The sequence below is a fragment of the Cetorhinus maximus genome, chromosome 9 (genome assembly GCF_964194155.1).
Source record: "Cetorhinus maximus chromosome 9, sCetMax3.hap1.1, whole genome shotgun sequence".
Lineage (NCBI taxonomy): Eukaryota > Metazoa > Chordata > Chondrichthyes > Lamniformes > Cetorhinidae > Cetorhinus > Cetorhinus maximus.
The window spans coordinates 23,412,695-23,430,353 of record NC_135887.1 but is presented as its reverse complement, the minus strand read 5'-3'; the positions used below and the strand labels follow the sequence as shown (position 1 = coordinate 23,430,353).

The window sequence follows — 17,659 nt, the reverse complement described above, 5'->3', positions numbered from 1 at the left end:
GGAATGTTTTAAGCAGTCTTAAAAGGAGAAGTGGTGAGATTTAGGTTAGGGGAAGAACAGGGTTCTGGGGCCAAACTTGCAGAAGGCACAGCCATCAATAGTGATGACAAGGTAGTGTGGGTTTCATAACAAACTTAAAAATGGAGTTCTTGAAGGGTTGTAGGAGGCTAGAGCGATTGGGAGAGGCAAGGCTATGGAGGGATTTGAACAATTTTCAAATCAGGCAGTGGTGGACACAAATATTGCAGGCTGGAAATAGAAAAGCATTCACATTTTTAAGCAGTATAGCCAGTTTCACATATGCCAACCCACAATAATCTGGCTCCACACACACACAATTAAATGTTGAGACACCTTGCCCCACAGCCTTTGCCTCTCCAGTCCTTGGGTGTTACCTCCCCAATACCTGTCATCTTGCAACAACAGGTTAGCAAGATCAAGGCAGACCGCTGACTAGGTGGCAATCAATAACGGCTGGACGTGTCATTTTACTCTTCAAATTGAAACAATACTTGGTTTGGGTAGTACAAATAAACCAAGTAGAGCGAGAATGGCTTCCCAATATAATCATGGATCCTGTTGAATCATAGTTCTTGTTTTCACTCTTTCAGATTCTGTTAACTGATGTTGTCCAATTCCTGTCCATCTACTTACTGTTCCTAATCGGATTTGCTGCAGGTAAATTTTGTATCGTACGTTTGAACTAATTATTTCCCTTGACAGTCCACAGACTAAACAGAACAATCTCAGCAAAAGGGCAGCCGATCGAATGCCACATTGACTAAAAGAACCCAGGCCTAGAGACTATTTCTTTGCAGATTAAGCCCTTGTTTTACTACATTTACTGATCCCAATTCCATTGCCAGATTTCCATTACAGCATTCCAGCATTGTTTAAAATGTTAGCTTTGCCACCGAAAATAGATCCTGATGGAGTTTTAAAAAACACCAGTCCTGACTCTTCCGACATCCTCTGCCGCTTTGACAGTTCAGAGTTTTCTGGCCCTGACTGTCTCCTTCTCACACTGGACATCCAATCTGTGGTAATTATGATTTTGTGTAATGTGTCGTATACCTTTAAAGGAGGATGTTATAAAAGGAAAATCACATGATCTTATGTAACCAATAGAGGAGCAGCATGAGGTACCTCTGTAGTCAGTAGTCTGAGTTAGTCAGGAGAAATATTGAGACAGGGTTTGAGTGAAAGCACACAAGTGTAACTGCTGAGTCCCTTTGTAAATAAACAGAATGTGTTCCACATAAGAACTGTCTACTGGTCAACTCTGTCGATTATACCAACTTGGCCATCCCAAAACAAGTGTGCGACCCAGATCCATAAGTCCCAACAAATTGGCGATGAGGAAAAAAGCAAGAAGAAAAGCGAGGAAAAAGCGAAGATACAATAAGCTGGCTTCTAGAATAAGACAACTTAATGAAGGGAATCCAGAGAAACAAAATCAGACTGTACCTCACACGGCAATTGTAAGTAGGATTTCCATCCTAGTCATTGAAGCAATCCTCTCTCAGACTGCCACAATTCGGAAGAATTGATCCTTTTCGATCCAGCCACGGATGATTGGTCTCATTATATTAAACGCCTCGTGTTCTTTTTCCAAGCAAACAACAATGCGGGAGAAGAGACAAGCGATCCTCTTATCCACATGTGGGAGTAAAGCCTATGGATTGATTCCAAGTTTGATGGCACCCAGTGCCCCAGATTCAAAGATTTGATGACCTGGTGGACCTTGTAAAGGGTCATTACCAGCCACAGCCCTCGGTAACGAGGCAACGTTTCAAATTTAACTCAAGGTGTAGAGCCCCGGGGAAGACGGTTGCTTGTTATGTGGCATGTTTGAAACAGCTAACAGAACATTGCAAGTTTGGTACATCTTTAAACGACATGCTCAGAGATCGTTTAGTGTGTGGTGTGAATGAGGACACAATTCAGAAAAGATTACTGTCTGAAACAAATTTGGATTTAAGATGGTGCTAGAGGTAGCACTGGCCATGGAAAGTGCAGTAAGGGATTTGAAAGCCATACATTGAGCGCAAAATGGCACCGTCCTTCCACGTTGGGCAGGAAGCCCCAGCCAAAAAGAGCGCGAAAATGCAAGGCTCTGCCGAGAAGAGAAAACAGCCGCCGCTAGCAGACAAATAAAAAGAAAAGAAATGACTTAGCAGTGAAAACAAGGAATAATTGCAACAGAGGTGAAAGCAGATAACCTTAACGATTAACAGTTTAAAAACCAAAATCAAATGTTTTTACTGTCATTGAAAAGGACACCTTATGAGACAGTGCAAAGAAAGAATCAGATGGACTTTCAATCAGAAGAAAAAACACCATGAGATCTACAACGTAGAAGAGCCTGAAGCAGCAAATTCAGATATTGGGGAGGTGATGGTGTAGTGGTATTGTCGCTGGACTAATAACCCGGAGACCCAGGGTAATGCTGTGGGGACCCGGGTCCGAATCCTGCAACAACAGAAATTTAATTCAATAAAAATCTGGAAGATGACCATGAAACCATTGTTGATTGTTGTAAAAACCCATCTGGTTCACTAATGTCCTGTAGGAAATCTGGCCTACATGTGACTCCAGACCCACAGCAATGTGGTTGACTCTTAAATGCCCTCTGAAATGGCCTAGCAAGCCACTCAGTTGTAACAAACCGCTGCAAAGCCTCAGAAAAGGAATGAAACCGGACACACCACCCGGCATCGACCTTGGCACCGGAAACGACAATGGTAATCTCAGCCCTGGTGACCCTGCAAAGTCCTCCTTACTAACACCTGGAGGCTAGTGCCAAAATTGGGAGAACTGTCTCACAGACTAGTCAAGCAACAGCCTGACAGTCATCCTCACGGAATCGTAAACCTTACAGACAACGTCCCAGGCGCCACCATCACCATCCCTGACAGGACAGGCCCAGCAGAGGTGGTGGCACAGTGATACACAGTCAAGAGGGAGTTTCCCTGGGAGTCCTCAACATTGCGTCCAGAATCCATGAAGCCTCACGGCATCAGGTCAAACTCAGGCAAGGAAACCTCCTGCTGATTACCACGTACCGCCCTCCCTCAGCCAATGAATCAGTGCTCCTCCATGTCGAACACCACTTGGAGGAAGCACCGAGGGTGGCAAAGGCACAGAATGTACTCTGGTTAGGGGACTTCAGCGTCTATCAGCAAGAGTGGCTCAGTAGCATCACTACTTACCGAGCTGGCCGAGTCCTAAAGGATAACTGCTAGACTGGGTGTGCAGGAGGTGGGGAGGGAACCAAGAGGGAAAAACAGACTTGACCCCATCCTCACCAACCTGCCTGCTGCAGATGCATGTGTCTATGACAGTATCAGTAGAAGTGATCACCGCAAAGTCGTTGTGGAGACGAAGACCCACCTTCACGTTGATAATAACCTCCATCATGTTGTGTGGCACTACCACCATGCTAAATGGGATAGATTTTGAACACAACTAGCTACTCAAGTCTGGGCATCCATGAGGCACTGTGGGCCATCAGCAGCAGCAGAAATGCACTTGAACACAATCTGTACCCTCATGGCCCGGCATATCCCCCACTCTACCATTATGATAAAGCTTGGGGATCAACCCCAACCCCATGACAGGAGCAGCACCAGGGATACCTAAAAATGAGATGTCAACCTGGTGAAGCTGGTGACTACTTGCATGCCAAACAACATAAACAGCAAGTGATAGACAGAGCTAAGTGATCCCACAACCAACAGATCAGATCTAAGCTCTGCAGTCCTGCCACATCCAGCCATGAATGGTGGTGGACAATTAAGCAACTCTCTGGAGGAGGAGGCTCTACAAATAATCCCATCCTCAATGATGGAGGAACTCAGAAAATCAGTGCAAAAGGCTGAAGCATTTGCCACACAATCTTCAGCCAGAAGAGCTGAGTGGATGATCCATCTCGACCTCCTCCAGAGGTCCCCAGCATAACGGGTGCCACTCTTGAGCCAATTCAATTCACTCCACGTGGTATCGAGATATGGCTGAAGGCATTGGATAGTGCAAAGGCTATGGGCCCTGACAACATCCTGGCAATAGTATTGAAGACTTGTGCTCAAGAACTTGTTGTCCTCCTAGCCAAGCTGTTCCAGTACAGCTTCAACACTGGCATCTACCCGGCTAAGTGGAAAATTGCCCAGGTGTGTCCTGTACACAAAAGGCGGGACACATCCAACCTGGCCAATTACTGCCCAGTCTGCTCTCCCTCATCGGTTAAGTAATGGAAGGGGTCATCAACAGTGCTATCAAGCAGCACTTGCTTAGCAATAACCTGCTCACTGATGCCCAGTTTGGGTTTCGCCAGGGCCACCCAGCTCCTGACCTCATTACAGCCTTGGTTCAAAAATGGACAAAAGAGCTGAACTCCCAAGGTGAGGCGAGAGTGACTGCCCTTGACATCAAGGCTGCATTTGACATCAAAGAGCCCTAGCAAAACTGAAGTCAATGGGAATCAGGGGGAAAACTCTCCGCTGGTCAGAATCATACCTAGCACAAAGGAAGTTGGTTGTCGTCGTTGGAGGTCAGTAATCTCAGGTGCAGGACGTCACTGCAGGAGTTCCTCAGGGTAGTGTCCTCAGCCCAACCAACTTCAGCTGCTTCACCAATGACCTTCCTTCCATAAGGTCAGAAGTGGGGATGTTCGCTGATGATCGCACAATGTTCAGCAACATTCACGACTCCTCAGATACTGAAGCAGTCCATCCCCAAATGCAGCAAGACCTGGACAATATCTAGGCCTGGGCTGATAAATAGTAAGTAACATTCATGCCACATAATTGTCAGGCAATGACCATCTCCAACAAGAGAGAATTCAACCATCGCCCCCTTATGTTCAATGGCATTACCATCACTGAATCCTCCACTAACATCCTGGGGGTTACCATTGAGCTGAAACTGAACTGGACTAGCCATATAAATACTGTGGCTACAAGAGCAGGTCAGAGGCTAGGAATCCTGCGATGAGTAACTCACCTCCTCACTCCCCAAAGCCTGTCTACCATCTACAAGGCACAAGTCAGGAGTGTGATGGAATACTCCCCACTTGCCTGGATGAGTGCAGCTCCCACAACACTCAAGAAGCTTGACACCATCCAGGACAAAGCAGCCTGCTTGACTGGCACCACATCCACAAACATTCACTCTCTCCAGCACCGACACACAATAGCAGCAGTGTGTCCCATCTACAAGATGCACTGCAGGAATTCACCAATGCTCCTTCGACAGCACCACCTAGAAGGACAAGGGCAGCAGATAGATGGGAATACCACCACCTGGAAGTTCCCCCCCCAAATCACTCATCATCCTGACTTGGAAATATATAACCGTTCCTTCAATGTCGCTGGGTCAAAATCCTGGAACTCCCTTCCTAACAGCACTGAGGGTGCATCTACATCACATGGACTGCAGCAGTTCAAGAAGCCAGCTCGCCGCCACCTTTTCAAGGGCAACAAATGCTGGCCGAGCCTGCAAAGCCCACATCCCATGAATGAATAAAAAAAATAAATTTATTCATTACTTATTTTGAAGGTTGGAAAAACAGAGCCAATATATGTAACAGTGAAGGTAAATGACAGACTTATTAGAATGGGAGTAGGCACAGGAGCTTCCAGTACTGTGATTGGTGAACACACCTTCAAATATCTGAATTATGGTGAATATAAATTAAATTTAGAAGAGACTAATGCCAAAATCAAAAACTTACACGGGTGAAGACATCCAAGTCAAAGGCATAAGTAGAGCTACTGTCCATTACAGAAGCCAATCAGTAAAACTTGATGGCTGTAGCAGGCAAGGGGCCAAGTCTCCTTGGACGAAACTGGCTAAAGGAGATTAAGTTAGAATGGGCTGAAATATTGCAGCCGAGTGCAAGTGGGTTATCAGAGCTACTACAAAAATATGCCTCAGTCTTCAAGGACAAACTTGGGAAGATCCAGGGTCTAAGAAAAAATTCATGTGGATCCAGAGGCAATCCCCCACCTCTCCCCCGATTCACGAAGGCAAGACCAGTATCTTATGCACTTCGGGAGATCGACACCGAATTGGACAGATTAGAGAAATTGGGCATTATACAAACTGTGCAGTTCTCAGAATGGGCAGCACCAATAGTCCCCATCCTTAAACCCAACGGAAGTGTTCAAATTTGTGGAGACTACGAATTGACAGTCAATGAAGTGGCTAAGCAGACAGGCACCCCATGCCAAAAATCAAAGGTCTATATGCTAAGCTACACAAAATTTGATTTGAGTCATGTTCATCAACAATTAGGGTTAGAGGAGGCCTCCCAGGAAATTAATCACAATACACAAAGGGTTGTGCCTCTATACCTATTTCCCTTTGGGAGTCTCCTCAGCTTGTGCCATATCCCAGAGAACAATGGAAAGTTTACTGCAGGGATTGCCCCATGTTGTAGTTTATTTAGATGTTCTGATGACAGGACACACTGAAAAGGGGCATTTGGCGAACTTAGAAGTCTTAAAATGTTCCTTGCAGGCTGGAGTGCGTTTAAAAAAAAAGAAAAGTGCACGTTCCAAGCGAGGGAGATAATCTATTTGGGTCACCGTGTAGATCCACAGGGCCTCCACCCGGTTGAGGAAAAAGTGAGGGCCATAAGAGAGACACCTGTGCCAAAGAACACCTCCGAATTCAAATCGTGCTTGGGAATGATCAATTATGGGCGGTTCTTACCCAATTTGTCTACAGAACTGGCCCCCCTACATTATCTACTCAAAAAGAACCAACGTTGGTCTTGAGACACCACAGAAAGAAGCTTTCTTAAAAAAGGTAAAAAAATTGCTGCGCTCATTTAACCTATTAGTACATTATGACCAGGGGAAAGAACTGGTGTTGACATGTGACGCACTTCCCTACGGAGTGGGAGCAGTGCTCTCCTATTGAATGGAGAATGGCATAGACTATAGGTTATGTCTCAAGAGCGCTTACCACAACGGAAAAAAGATACTCAGATAGAAAAAGGCCTGTCAATCATCGTTGGTGTCAAGAAATTTCACCAGTATGTACACAGTTGTCATTTGACATTTCAGCCCACAAGCCATTGCTAGGATTATTAAGCAAAGACAAGGCTAAACCACCCATAGCCTCAGCAAGAATTCAACAATGGGCATTAATCCTGGCAACATGAGTATTCTTTTGTCTGTAGGCCTGGAAATCAAATTGCAAACGCTGATGCATTGAGTTGTTTGCCCTTACAAGAAAAAGATGAAGATGTCTTAGTTCCACAAGAGCTAGTTTTGTTGTCGAAATTCTTAGATTCATCTCTGATATCTGCGAGACAGACCAGAGACTGGACAATTCGAGACCCATTCTTATCCAAAAGTATGAGAACAAGTGCTTCATGGTTGGTCACAAGAGCAGGTATCTGATGAAATGAAACCGTACATTTTTTTTTATTCATTCACGGGATGCGGGCTTTGCTGGCTGGGCCAGCATTTATTCCCATCCCTAGTTGCCCTTGAGGTGGTGGTGGTGAGCTGCCTTCTTGAACCGCTGCAGTCCATGTGGTGTAGGTACATCCACTTCAAACACAAGACATGAAATAACCAGCCAAGATGGTATCTTATTGTGGGGAGCATGAGTGATTGTTCCTCCAAAAGGAAGAAAGCCATTGTTGGTTGAACTACATGGTGCACATCCAGGAATTTCCCGAATGAAGACCATAGCACGCAGCTATCTATGGTCGCCTGGGATGGATGGAGAAATAGAGAGCTTAGTGAAGAATTGTGTGCAGTGTCAGCAATTGCAAAAATTACCTTCAACAGCTCTGTACACTCTAGGGAGTAGCCAGGAAGGCCATGGGTACAATTACACATTGTTCCCATGAAAAGGTCCCAAGTAATCAATGTTTCTGCTTATTGCGGATGCCCACTCAAAATGGATGGACATCTGAAGTGAAGTCACCAAAGTCTTCTGCTACAATTGAGAAGCTACGTCAAAGTTTTGCCATTCATGGACTACCAGAAGTGGTCGTATCTGATAACGGCACGGCATTTACGAGTACTGAGTTTCAGCGGTATCACTAGTGTAAAAACCTCACCATACCACCCTTCCTCAAATGCACTGGATGAAAGGGCAGTTCAAACATTCGAGGCTGGCATGAAGAGATTAACTGGAGATTCCATAGCGACCAAGCTAGCACACTTTCTTTTCCATTATAGAGCCACCCCTCACAACAACAGGTGTCACACTTGTGGAATTATTGATGAAACGCCATCTCAGGGCAAGATTGAGCTCAATAATGCCAAACTTAGCAGGGAAGGTGAAAAGGAGTCAGGGAAGTCAGAAGACTAGACATGACTGGCGTAGTCATGACAGGAAGTTTACCGTGGAAGAGACGGTATATGTGAAGAACTTTGGAGAAGGACCAAAGTGGTTACCAGGTGAAATAAGTGCAGTGACTTTCCTCTATCTTACCACATTAAAAGGTGGAAGGCTGAGTCATACGGAGACATAAGGATCATCTAAGGAAGAAAGAAATCCCCAAGAAATGATTCCACCACTGATCACGACTGAGTCAACATTTCTTGCTGTGAGAACTCAACCTAGTACAGATGTGTCAGTTGTACCTGCAAGAGTCGAGGAAACAGATCTGCAGGTGCCTGTTGAAGAACCTGATGTTCAGGGAACTCCAGAATCGGAGGCTCCTGACAAAGCAACTGAAATTGTAGAGTGGAGATGTTCTACATGCATAAGGAAACCCCCAGAAAGACTGAATTTGTAAATTACTTATCTGTGTAAGTAATTTTCTATTTTGAGAAAATTGCTCTTGTAAACGTAAAATGTGTTCCCGAGTAGAGGAGGGGGTGGTGGGGGGGGGAGGTGTAATTATGGTTTGCGTAATGTGTAGTATACCTTTAAAGGGGGATGTTATAAAGGAAGATCACATGATCTTGTAACCAATGGAGTAGCGGCGCAGGCTACCTCTGTAGTCAGTAGTCTGAGTTAGTAGTCAGAAGTATGGAGACAGGGTGAGTTGAAAGCACACAAATGTAGCTGCTGAGTACCTTTGTAAATAAACAGAATGTGTTCCACATAAGAACTGTCTGTTGGTCAACTGTGTTGATTGTACCAACTTGGCCATCCCAAAACAAGCGTGCAACCTTGATCCATAAGTCCCAACATACTAGTGACCAGGATCCAACACAATCCCTCTACACTTCTGCTCCCCCACCAGACTGGCCAGAAGGCTCTCTGGTTTGACCCAGTACAGAGACCTAACTAGTCCACATCCACTACTACCTTCCCCTGCCTGACTAAACCTGACCCATAAGGCTTGAAAAAGTCCCAAACGTACTATGGGTGTGCACTCACAGATGAGAGCGGTTCAAGATACCAGCTCAACACCACCTTAATGACAGTAGGAACGGGCAATAAATGCACAGCCCATGAGTGAATAAATAAAAAATTGACCTTCTCATTTGACACCAGAGCTTCCTCCAGTTAAAATGGTGATGCTATGGAAACCCATATGGGGGTGAGGGGAGAGAGACAGTGCGAGAGAGGATGAAAGGAGTGTCAGATATGGGAGGAGAGGGGTTGGGTGGGGAAAGAGAGAAAACAAATCAAGGCTACCCAAATTTAATGTGAGGTAGTTCAGCTTCAATTTCATTTTCTTCACACATGTAAACTTGGACACCAACAGCACTTGCCTCCCTGATTCAGGGATGCTTCAACAATGGGGAGTGTAGCCCTTTTGACAGTTTCTGCATTGCAATACTGGAGCTCTTCAAGTTAACCATTGGACTGGGTGATCTGGAAGTACAGAGACAAGCAAAATACCCACAGCTTTTCCTCTTCCTCCTTGTGGTGTATGTCGTTCTAACCTTCATCCTCCTGCTGAATATGCTGATCGCTCTGATGGGGGAGACAGTGGAGGACATTTCCAAAGAGAGCAAGAACATCTGGAAACTACAGGTACCGCAATGCGCTTCTCCCAACAGCTTGACACCAGGATTCAAATTAGGAGAAGCTTAATTGGCATGGATAGAAGATTGACTAGCTAACAGAAAACAGAGGGTAGCCATAAATGGATCTTTTTCTGGCAGGATGTAACAAGTAGTGTGCCACAGGGATCAGTGCTGGGGCCTCAACTTTTTACAATTTATATAAATGACATGGATGAAGGGACCAAAGGTATAGTTGCTAAATTTACTGACGGCACAAAGATAGGTAGGAAAATAAGTTGCGAAGAGGATATAAGGAAGCTACAAAAGTGGCATAGATAGGTTAAGCGAGTGGCTAAAGATCTGACAAATAGAGTAGAATGTGGGCAAGTGTGAAATAGTCCATTTTGGCAGGAAGAACAACAAAGATTATCCAGATGGTGAGAGATTGCAGAGCTCTGAGTTTCAGAGGTGTCCCGGGTTAGTGTGCAGGTACAGCAAGTAATTAGGAAATCTAATAGAATGTTATCATTTATTGTGAGGGGAATTGATTGCAAAGTAGGGAGATTATGCTTCAGTTATATAGGGCATTGACGACCATATCTGGAGTACTGTGTACAGTATCGGTCTCCTTATTTAAAAGGAGAAATGTAAATACATTAAAAGTTCGGAGAAGGTTTATCAGGAACAGGCAGGTTGTCTTATGAGGAAAGGTTGGACAGACTGGGCTTGTCTTCGCTAGAGTTTAGAAGAAGAAGAAACAACTTGAGTGAAACTTGCAAGATCCTGAGGGGCCTTGACAGGGTGGATGCGGAGAGGATGTTTCCCCTTGTGGGAGAATCTAGAACTAGTGGTCACTGTTTAAAAATAAAGGGTCACTCATTTAAGACAGAGGTCAGAATTTTTCTTCTGCGGATTGTCTTTGGAACTCTCTTCCTCAAAAGGCAGTGGAAGCTGCCTTAAAAATATTCAAAGATTAAGCTAGATAGATTCTTGATAAGCAAGGGGGCGAAAGGTTAATCAGGGTAGGTGGAATGTAGGTTGAGGTTGTAATTAGATCAGCCACGGTCTTATTGAATGGCAAAGCAGGCTCGAGGAGCCAAGTGGCCTACTCCTGCTCCTAATTTGTATGTTAACCTCACGAACATCCACACCTGTTGCCCTGAAGGCACTGCCTCATACTGCAGGCAGCAGTTCCTCCCCAGTACCTCATTCGAGTGGCCATTCTTTGTTCCCTCAACCAGTGACCTCTACAACGGTAGCAGGTGCATGGGAACACTACCACTGCAAGCTGCCCTCCAAGACACACACCATCTTGACTTTGAACTGTATCACTGCACCTTCATTGTCATTGGCTCAAAGTTCTGGAACTCCCTCTCCAACAATACTGTGGGTGTAGGGGTTCAAGATGACAAATATGGATGGCCAATAAATGCCAACCTTGCTAGCAAAACCCACATCCCATGGACCCATTAAAAAAAAAATGCGTGGGCCTGAACAGTAAACATTACCAGGCTTATTGACCATAGGGAAGTTATCATAGCAGAATCAGATCTAGTCCTTTCTCAAAGTCCCTGCACTTCCAGTAGGGATCAAAGTGCAACGATCAGGACTGGGAATTACAGCCAAGTTTCCTTACCCCCAACCCAAGGGCACCAAAGCTTCTCGTCTCCCTTCCAACACCTTGACTGTGATCAGGTAAAGTAGCTTAGATCAACACCAGACCTGGGACCTTCAGGTCAGGTGATCCAGGGCTGAGTGAGGACCAACGCCCCCCCCCCGCCCCGCCCGAGTGTTTGCGTGACTGTCAGACCAGGCAGTGTATTTACCTACTCAGCCATCGTGGGAGCTGACAGACATTAACCCCCATACAGTGAAACAGAGCAGACTCATTAGATTTTAAGTTTGATCCTTAAGCTCAGGTTGCTTTGTTGCTGCACCATTAACTAATGATTTAAGCCATTAACAACTTCACGAGAAGCCAAATAATCAAGGAAATAGAAGATTTAGTGACCAGATTACTTATTTGTAAAAATAATTTTTATAAGCCAACTCAAAAGCTGCATTGATGGGATGACTTTTGGGAAGAAGTGTTGCCAAGTAACAACCAAACTTTAAATAAATTTTTTCATAGGACAAGTGTCACCGATTTATTGCCCATCCCTAATTGCTTCCGAGGTGATGGTGGTGAGCCACCTGCTTGAACTGCTGCAGTCTATGCACTCTAAGTACATCCACAGTGCTTAAGGGGGAGTTCCAGGATTTTGACCCAGCAAGTGAAGGAACAGCAAAATAGTTCCAAGTCAGGAGAGAGTGTAGCCTGCAGGGGAACTTGCAGGTGATGGTATCCCGATGCATCTGCTGCCCTTGTCCTTCTAGATTGTAGGGGGGTGCGGTCATAGGTTTGGAAGGTGCTGTGAAAAGAGGCTTGGCAAGTTGCTGCAGTGCACTGTGTAGATGGTGCACACTGCTTGTCACTGTGCACCAATGGTGGAATGAATGAATGTTTAAGGTGGTGAATGGGGTGCCAAACAAGCGGGTTGCTTTGTCCTGGTTGATGTTAAGCTTCTTAAGTGTTGTTGGAGCCACACTCATCTAGGCAAATGGAGAGTATTCCATCACACTCCTGACTTGTGCCTTGTGGATAGTAGTAGTCAGGAGTTTTGTTACTCGCTCAGGTGAGTTGCTCTTGTAGCCTCAGTATTTATATGGTTGATCCAGTTCAGTTTCAACATTACTGTACTACTTGGTTACCAAGAACTCCTTATAGGCTAGAACAGATCCAAATATTTAACGTGACATGGCTGGTTCTGCTTGTTAGATAAACACAGGAAGCTGACTTTGTAATTATTTTTTGTTCCTTTCTCTCAATGACCAAATTGATCCAAAGAGAGCAAGAACCATTCTAAATTTGGAGAAGTATTTGCCAAAGTGTCTGAAGAAGAAATTTCAACTGGGAAAAAAAATTAATGGCAAGAGATACATCAGGTAAAATGAGATATCTATTTATATAGCACATCACCACAATCAGAAATGTATCATTTCAGGTGCATTGAATTTCTTGAGGGCAGTTTTGAGCCTTCTCAAAGTCTGTTCACCATCTAGAAGAGACAAATCAGGAGTGTGATCAAATGCACGCCACTTGCTTGGATGGGTGCAGCTTCAACACAAGTAGCTCTATACCATCCAGGATGGAGCAATCCTTCCTACAGCAGTGAAACGGTTCTCATTTTCCATACCCTCAAGGAGTAAGAATACCATTGGAGGGAGAGGGTGGTGAATTTGGGAGAGCTGTAGAAAAATGCTGTTAGAACTGGGTGAAAAAGTCTTTTAAATTCTCAGGATATATGGGTGTGGCTTAAAAAGGCCTACATTCTATCGTCCATCACTAGTTGCCCTCTAGAAGGTGGTGGCGAGCTACCTTCTTGAACTACTGCAGTCCGTGTGGTGAAGGTGCACTCCCCAGTGCAGTTAGGTCGGTATTCCAAGACTTTGATCCAGCAACAATAAAGGAACAGTGCATTTCACAACTTCAGGACGCTCAAAGCACTGCATAGCCAACAAAATACTGTGTTGTCAGTCCTGTAATGTAGGAAACACAACAGCCAACTTGCACACAGCAAGCTCCCACAAACATCAATGTGAGACTAGCCAGATAATCTGTTTTTAAGTGATGTAACTTAACAGACACACATTGGCTGGGAGACTAGGGAGAGCTCCACTGCTCTTCGAAATAATGTAGACAAAGCCTCGGTTTAACATCTCATCCAAAAGACAGCATCTCAGGCAGTGCAGCACTCCCTCAGTACTGAACCCAGAGTGTCAGCCTAGATTTTTGTGCTCAAGTCCCTGGAGCAAGACTTGAACCTACTCCAAGGCCAGATTGCTACCAAATGAGCCAGAGCTGCTCCCATACCAAAACAACTCAAACTGGTTTTTTAAGCATCCGGTTGGTTTACTTTTAAATTTATCATTTCTCAAATCAGGATTAATGAAGTTAACTGGACAAAGTGGAACACCAGTTTAGCTCGTATCCATGAAGACCCGGGAGAAGAGGAGCAAGGTAAATAGTTAGGGTCAGCGATCTGACCAACACCAATTGATCATGCTGATCAAGCCACATTCAATGAAACACTTGAGTACATAATTCTATATCCACAGTTGTTTAAGAACGTTTATCAAGCTGAGAAGGGAACTTTGCTTTATCAGTAGGAGGCAGAGAGTACAAAAACAAGGTTATGTTAAACCTGTATAAAACAATGGTTTGGCCTCACCTGTAAATACGATGTACAATTCTAGGCACCACACTTTTGGAAGGATGTTAATGCCTTGGAGGGGTGCAGAGATGATTTACTGGGATGATTCCAGGAATGAGGGACTCGAGTCACACGGGGAGCTTGGGGAAACTGGGATTGTTCTCCTTAGAACAGAGAAGGATAAGGGGGATTTAAGAGATGCTCAAATTTATGAAGTGTCTTGATGAGCAGAAATTGTTTCCACTGGTCAGAGGGCCAGTAACTGGAAGTCACAGATATAAGATAATTGACAAAAGAACTGGGGCAGGGTGGGGGCTATGATCTCGAATGCGCTGTGAAAGCAAATTCAATAGTAACTTGCAAAGGGAATTGGATAAATACTTAAAAGCGAAAATTTGCAGGGCTATGGAGAAAGAGTAGGTGAGCGAAACTAATTCGATGACTCTTTCAAAGTGCCGGCACAGGCACAATATTGCAAATGACCATCTTCTGTGCTGTTTGATTCTAATTCTAGCTCATTTTATGAGATATGCTTTAGAGACATTCTAAGGTGCTATATAAATGCAAATCTATTTTTCCAGTATGTCAAAATTTCCTCCACTATGACCAAAATATACTGGCTTATCAGAGACCAAGTAAAAAGTTACATTATGTATTTGTTTTCTAGATGGAAATATTTCGGAAAACCCAAATGAAACACATAGCATGTTGCTACCAAGAAAAATCCTTCACAGAAGATTAAGAAAAAATACACACAAAAATCGACTGAACATCTGGGGCAAAAGAAAACTAAACCTTGGCTTCCCAGATACAGTGAACAGCAAGATAAGGCAGACGGACCTACAATCAGAGGTGATGATGGTTTCTGAACAAGATATGCCACCAATGTTGGGGACCATAGATTGCGATGAAACAGACAGCGAGGTCAAGCAAAGCAGAGACACAATGATTTAACTTGTTTATGCTGGTAAGGTGCCACCTATCTGATCTCACATCAGTATCAGCTTCAGTTGATAGCCAGGTGGTCATGAATTCGAGCTCCATTTCAGTGACTTGAGCACATGTTCCAAACTGACACTTCCAGTTCAGTACTGAGGAAGTGCCTTACTGTCAACTACCAAAAGAGACATTAAGCAGAGGCTGTCTGTTCAGCAAGGTGTGCAAGATCCAAGGGCATTATTCAAACAGCTAGCAGTTCTCCCAGCATTCTGGCCAACATTCCTCCTCAAATACCACACCCAAAAACAACATACTATACTTGTGTGCTCTGTGGAATACTTGCCACAATTGACTGCATGCTAATTGTAACACCTCATTTAAAATAAAAAAAAGTTATGATCTGGAATCTGCTGTCTGAAATGGTAGCGGAAGTGGATTCAATGGTAACATTCAAAAAGCAACTGGATGTCTACTTGAAGAGAACTCTGGGGAAAGAGCAAAGAGGGACATTCTAAGAGCTGACATAGGCTGACTGGCCTCCTTCTGTGCTCTATGATTCCAGCTCATTGTCAATATGCTTTAGAGACAAGCCAAAGCACTGAATAACTGCAAGTTTATTTTTCCCCTCACTGTGTAGGATGGATGAGCTGAACCATTACATATTTCTCATTTGATAGCATTTAACTTACACAATTGAGCTCAGTGCTTATGGGGTGAGGTTTAATGATTTTAAAAGTGTCAAATGCTTAAATCACAAAACGGTTCAAGGACTGAACATTCTGGAAGACTTTTTTAAAAAAAGACACTGTCCCTTAAAGGGTTAATGCGAGGACTCTGGTAGCTGCTGTTCCTGGAAAAGACAGTATTCATGCCAGAAAAGGTAATTGAGTAGTTTTAAAGCTGTAAACCTCTTGACCCTGGACAACAGGATCACACGGTGGTTCACGGCTTTGAAAAAAAAAACATGCCTGAAAAACTGTGTTTAAAAGTGGGGAGGCTGTTTTTTGGCTTTGGGGAGAAAACAACAGTTTCTGAAGCTCCAGATCCAGCCAAAAGCAAAACATGAATAAAAGTTGCTCCAAAGTCACTTGGTTCTGAAATTGTCCGACTGCAAGTTTTCCACAAAGTCCACCTGAAGAGTAGTGCAAGAGCCGTCGATTTTTTCGCAGACCCCCAGTATCCAGACACCAACCAGACACTATTTCAATGACTCCATCATCTATCCTTTTCCCTTGAACTTTTTGGCAGAATTATTTTATTTTTTGGGGGTGTGTGTTAGGGTATTTAGAAAGTATAATTATACTTCCATATTTCATACTGCATGTTAATAACCTTTGCCTTCTACTTGACAATTAGTTTATTATAAAACCAGACTTTCATTTTTTATTGAAGAAACCCGGGCATTGCGTGGTCATTCTGATATTTATAGGTTAAGCACATATTTGGCCATATAGCGAGCTTAAGAAATTATTTAAATATATGTTGTGACCCATGGAGTGGTGGAATTAGAGACAGTGCACTGCTCCCATCTTGGTTGTAACAAAAGCAAATTATATGCTATAATTTCAACTCAGTTAAATTATCCCTGGTTGTTGTGGTGCATACAAGTACTGCCACATTCAGTACTGAGCCACACTGTCCAGCAAAATATTATATCCAGCCCTGATCTGTGTTGCTCTCAAAAGGAGGCACTGGCACTTGTTTCAAACTCACTGGGACAGGGGAGAGGAAGTTAGCTAGAGTTCCTGATTGTCATCGCTACTGGAAAGTACAAGTTTAGGGACATTGAGAGAAGATTCATGTCAGATTGCATGAGCAGCGTGCTCACAAAAGATTGGCCATTTAAGAGATCTGCCCAGCCCGCATAGCTCCAGGATGATTTAGCCCCTTCAAGGGACAAGAAACTTTATTCATCATCCAGCACTTCTACAGATCTACAACACTCCCACTTCCCATTGCCCTCCAGTTATCTATACACCACAACTTGTTTATGTGGCCCCAAATGTTCTAAACTTGGGAAGCTGTGTGTGCAGTTAATGCTTTTCATGTTTTATATAATTAACAGTACAATTACTGTATAATCCTGTAAACCCAGTGCTTTACCAACACAATTACCACAATTTACCAACCCTCCCATTCTGCCTCCCTCACCAAGTAAACATTCTGAAAACATAGGGAGAAAAAAAAAGTGTTAGAAATCTGAAATGAGAGAATGTTGGGAACAAAAACTCCAAGGTCAGAGCAGACATGTTAAATGTTGCAGACTACAGTCCTTCATAAAAATGCAGACAAGATCATTTGTCTCATCAATCCCTCCTGTTTCACAGCTTGTGCACTATCCATACCCTCATGGGCTCTCTCTCGCCCATCCTCAAAGTACTTTTAAAATATTCCCCAAACTGCACATTCATACTCCAGCCTCTAACGTAGAAGTCCAGCTCCAGATCACTGCCAGTTGCAAGAAGTCAATCCCATCTCCAACGGTCCCATGAACTGCAGCAGCTTTTAAAAAGAGGAAATCTCAACAATCGAGCTTTT

The 17,659-nt window shown here is 43.9% G+C and overlaps 1 protein-coding gene across 1 annotated transcript in view; it reads left to right on the top strand.

Moving 5' to 3' along the window:
• The window catches only part of LOC144684448 (transient receptor potential cation channel subfamily V member 3-like), a 34,290-nt gene extending 18,739 nt beyond the window's left edge, over nucleotides 1-15,551 (top strand). Inside the window, exons 11-15 of the mRNA XM_078548238.1 lie at nucleotides 612-678; nucleotides 9,686-9,957; nucleotides 12,817-12,914; nucleotides 13,913-13,989; nucleotides 14,850-15,551. Of these exons, the coding sequence (XP_078404364.1) occupies nucleotides 612-678; nucleotides 9,686-9,957; nucleotides 12,817-12,914; nucleotides 13,913-13,989; nucleotides 14,850-15,136 (801 nt within the window). The 3' untranslated portion in view covers nucleotides 15,137-15,551. The remainder of the gene's footprint in view (nucleotides 1-611; nucleotides 679-9,685; nucleotides 9,958-12,816; nucleotides 12,915-13,912; nucleotides 13,990-14,849) is intronic.
• Nucleotides 15,552-17,659: the final 2,108 nt, after the last annotated feature.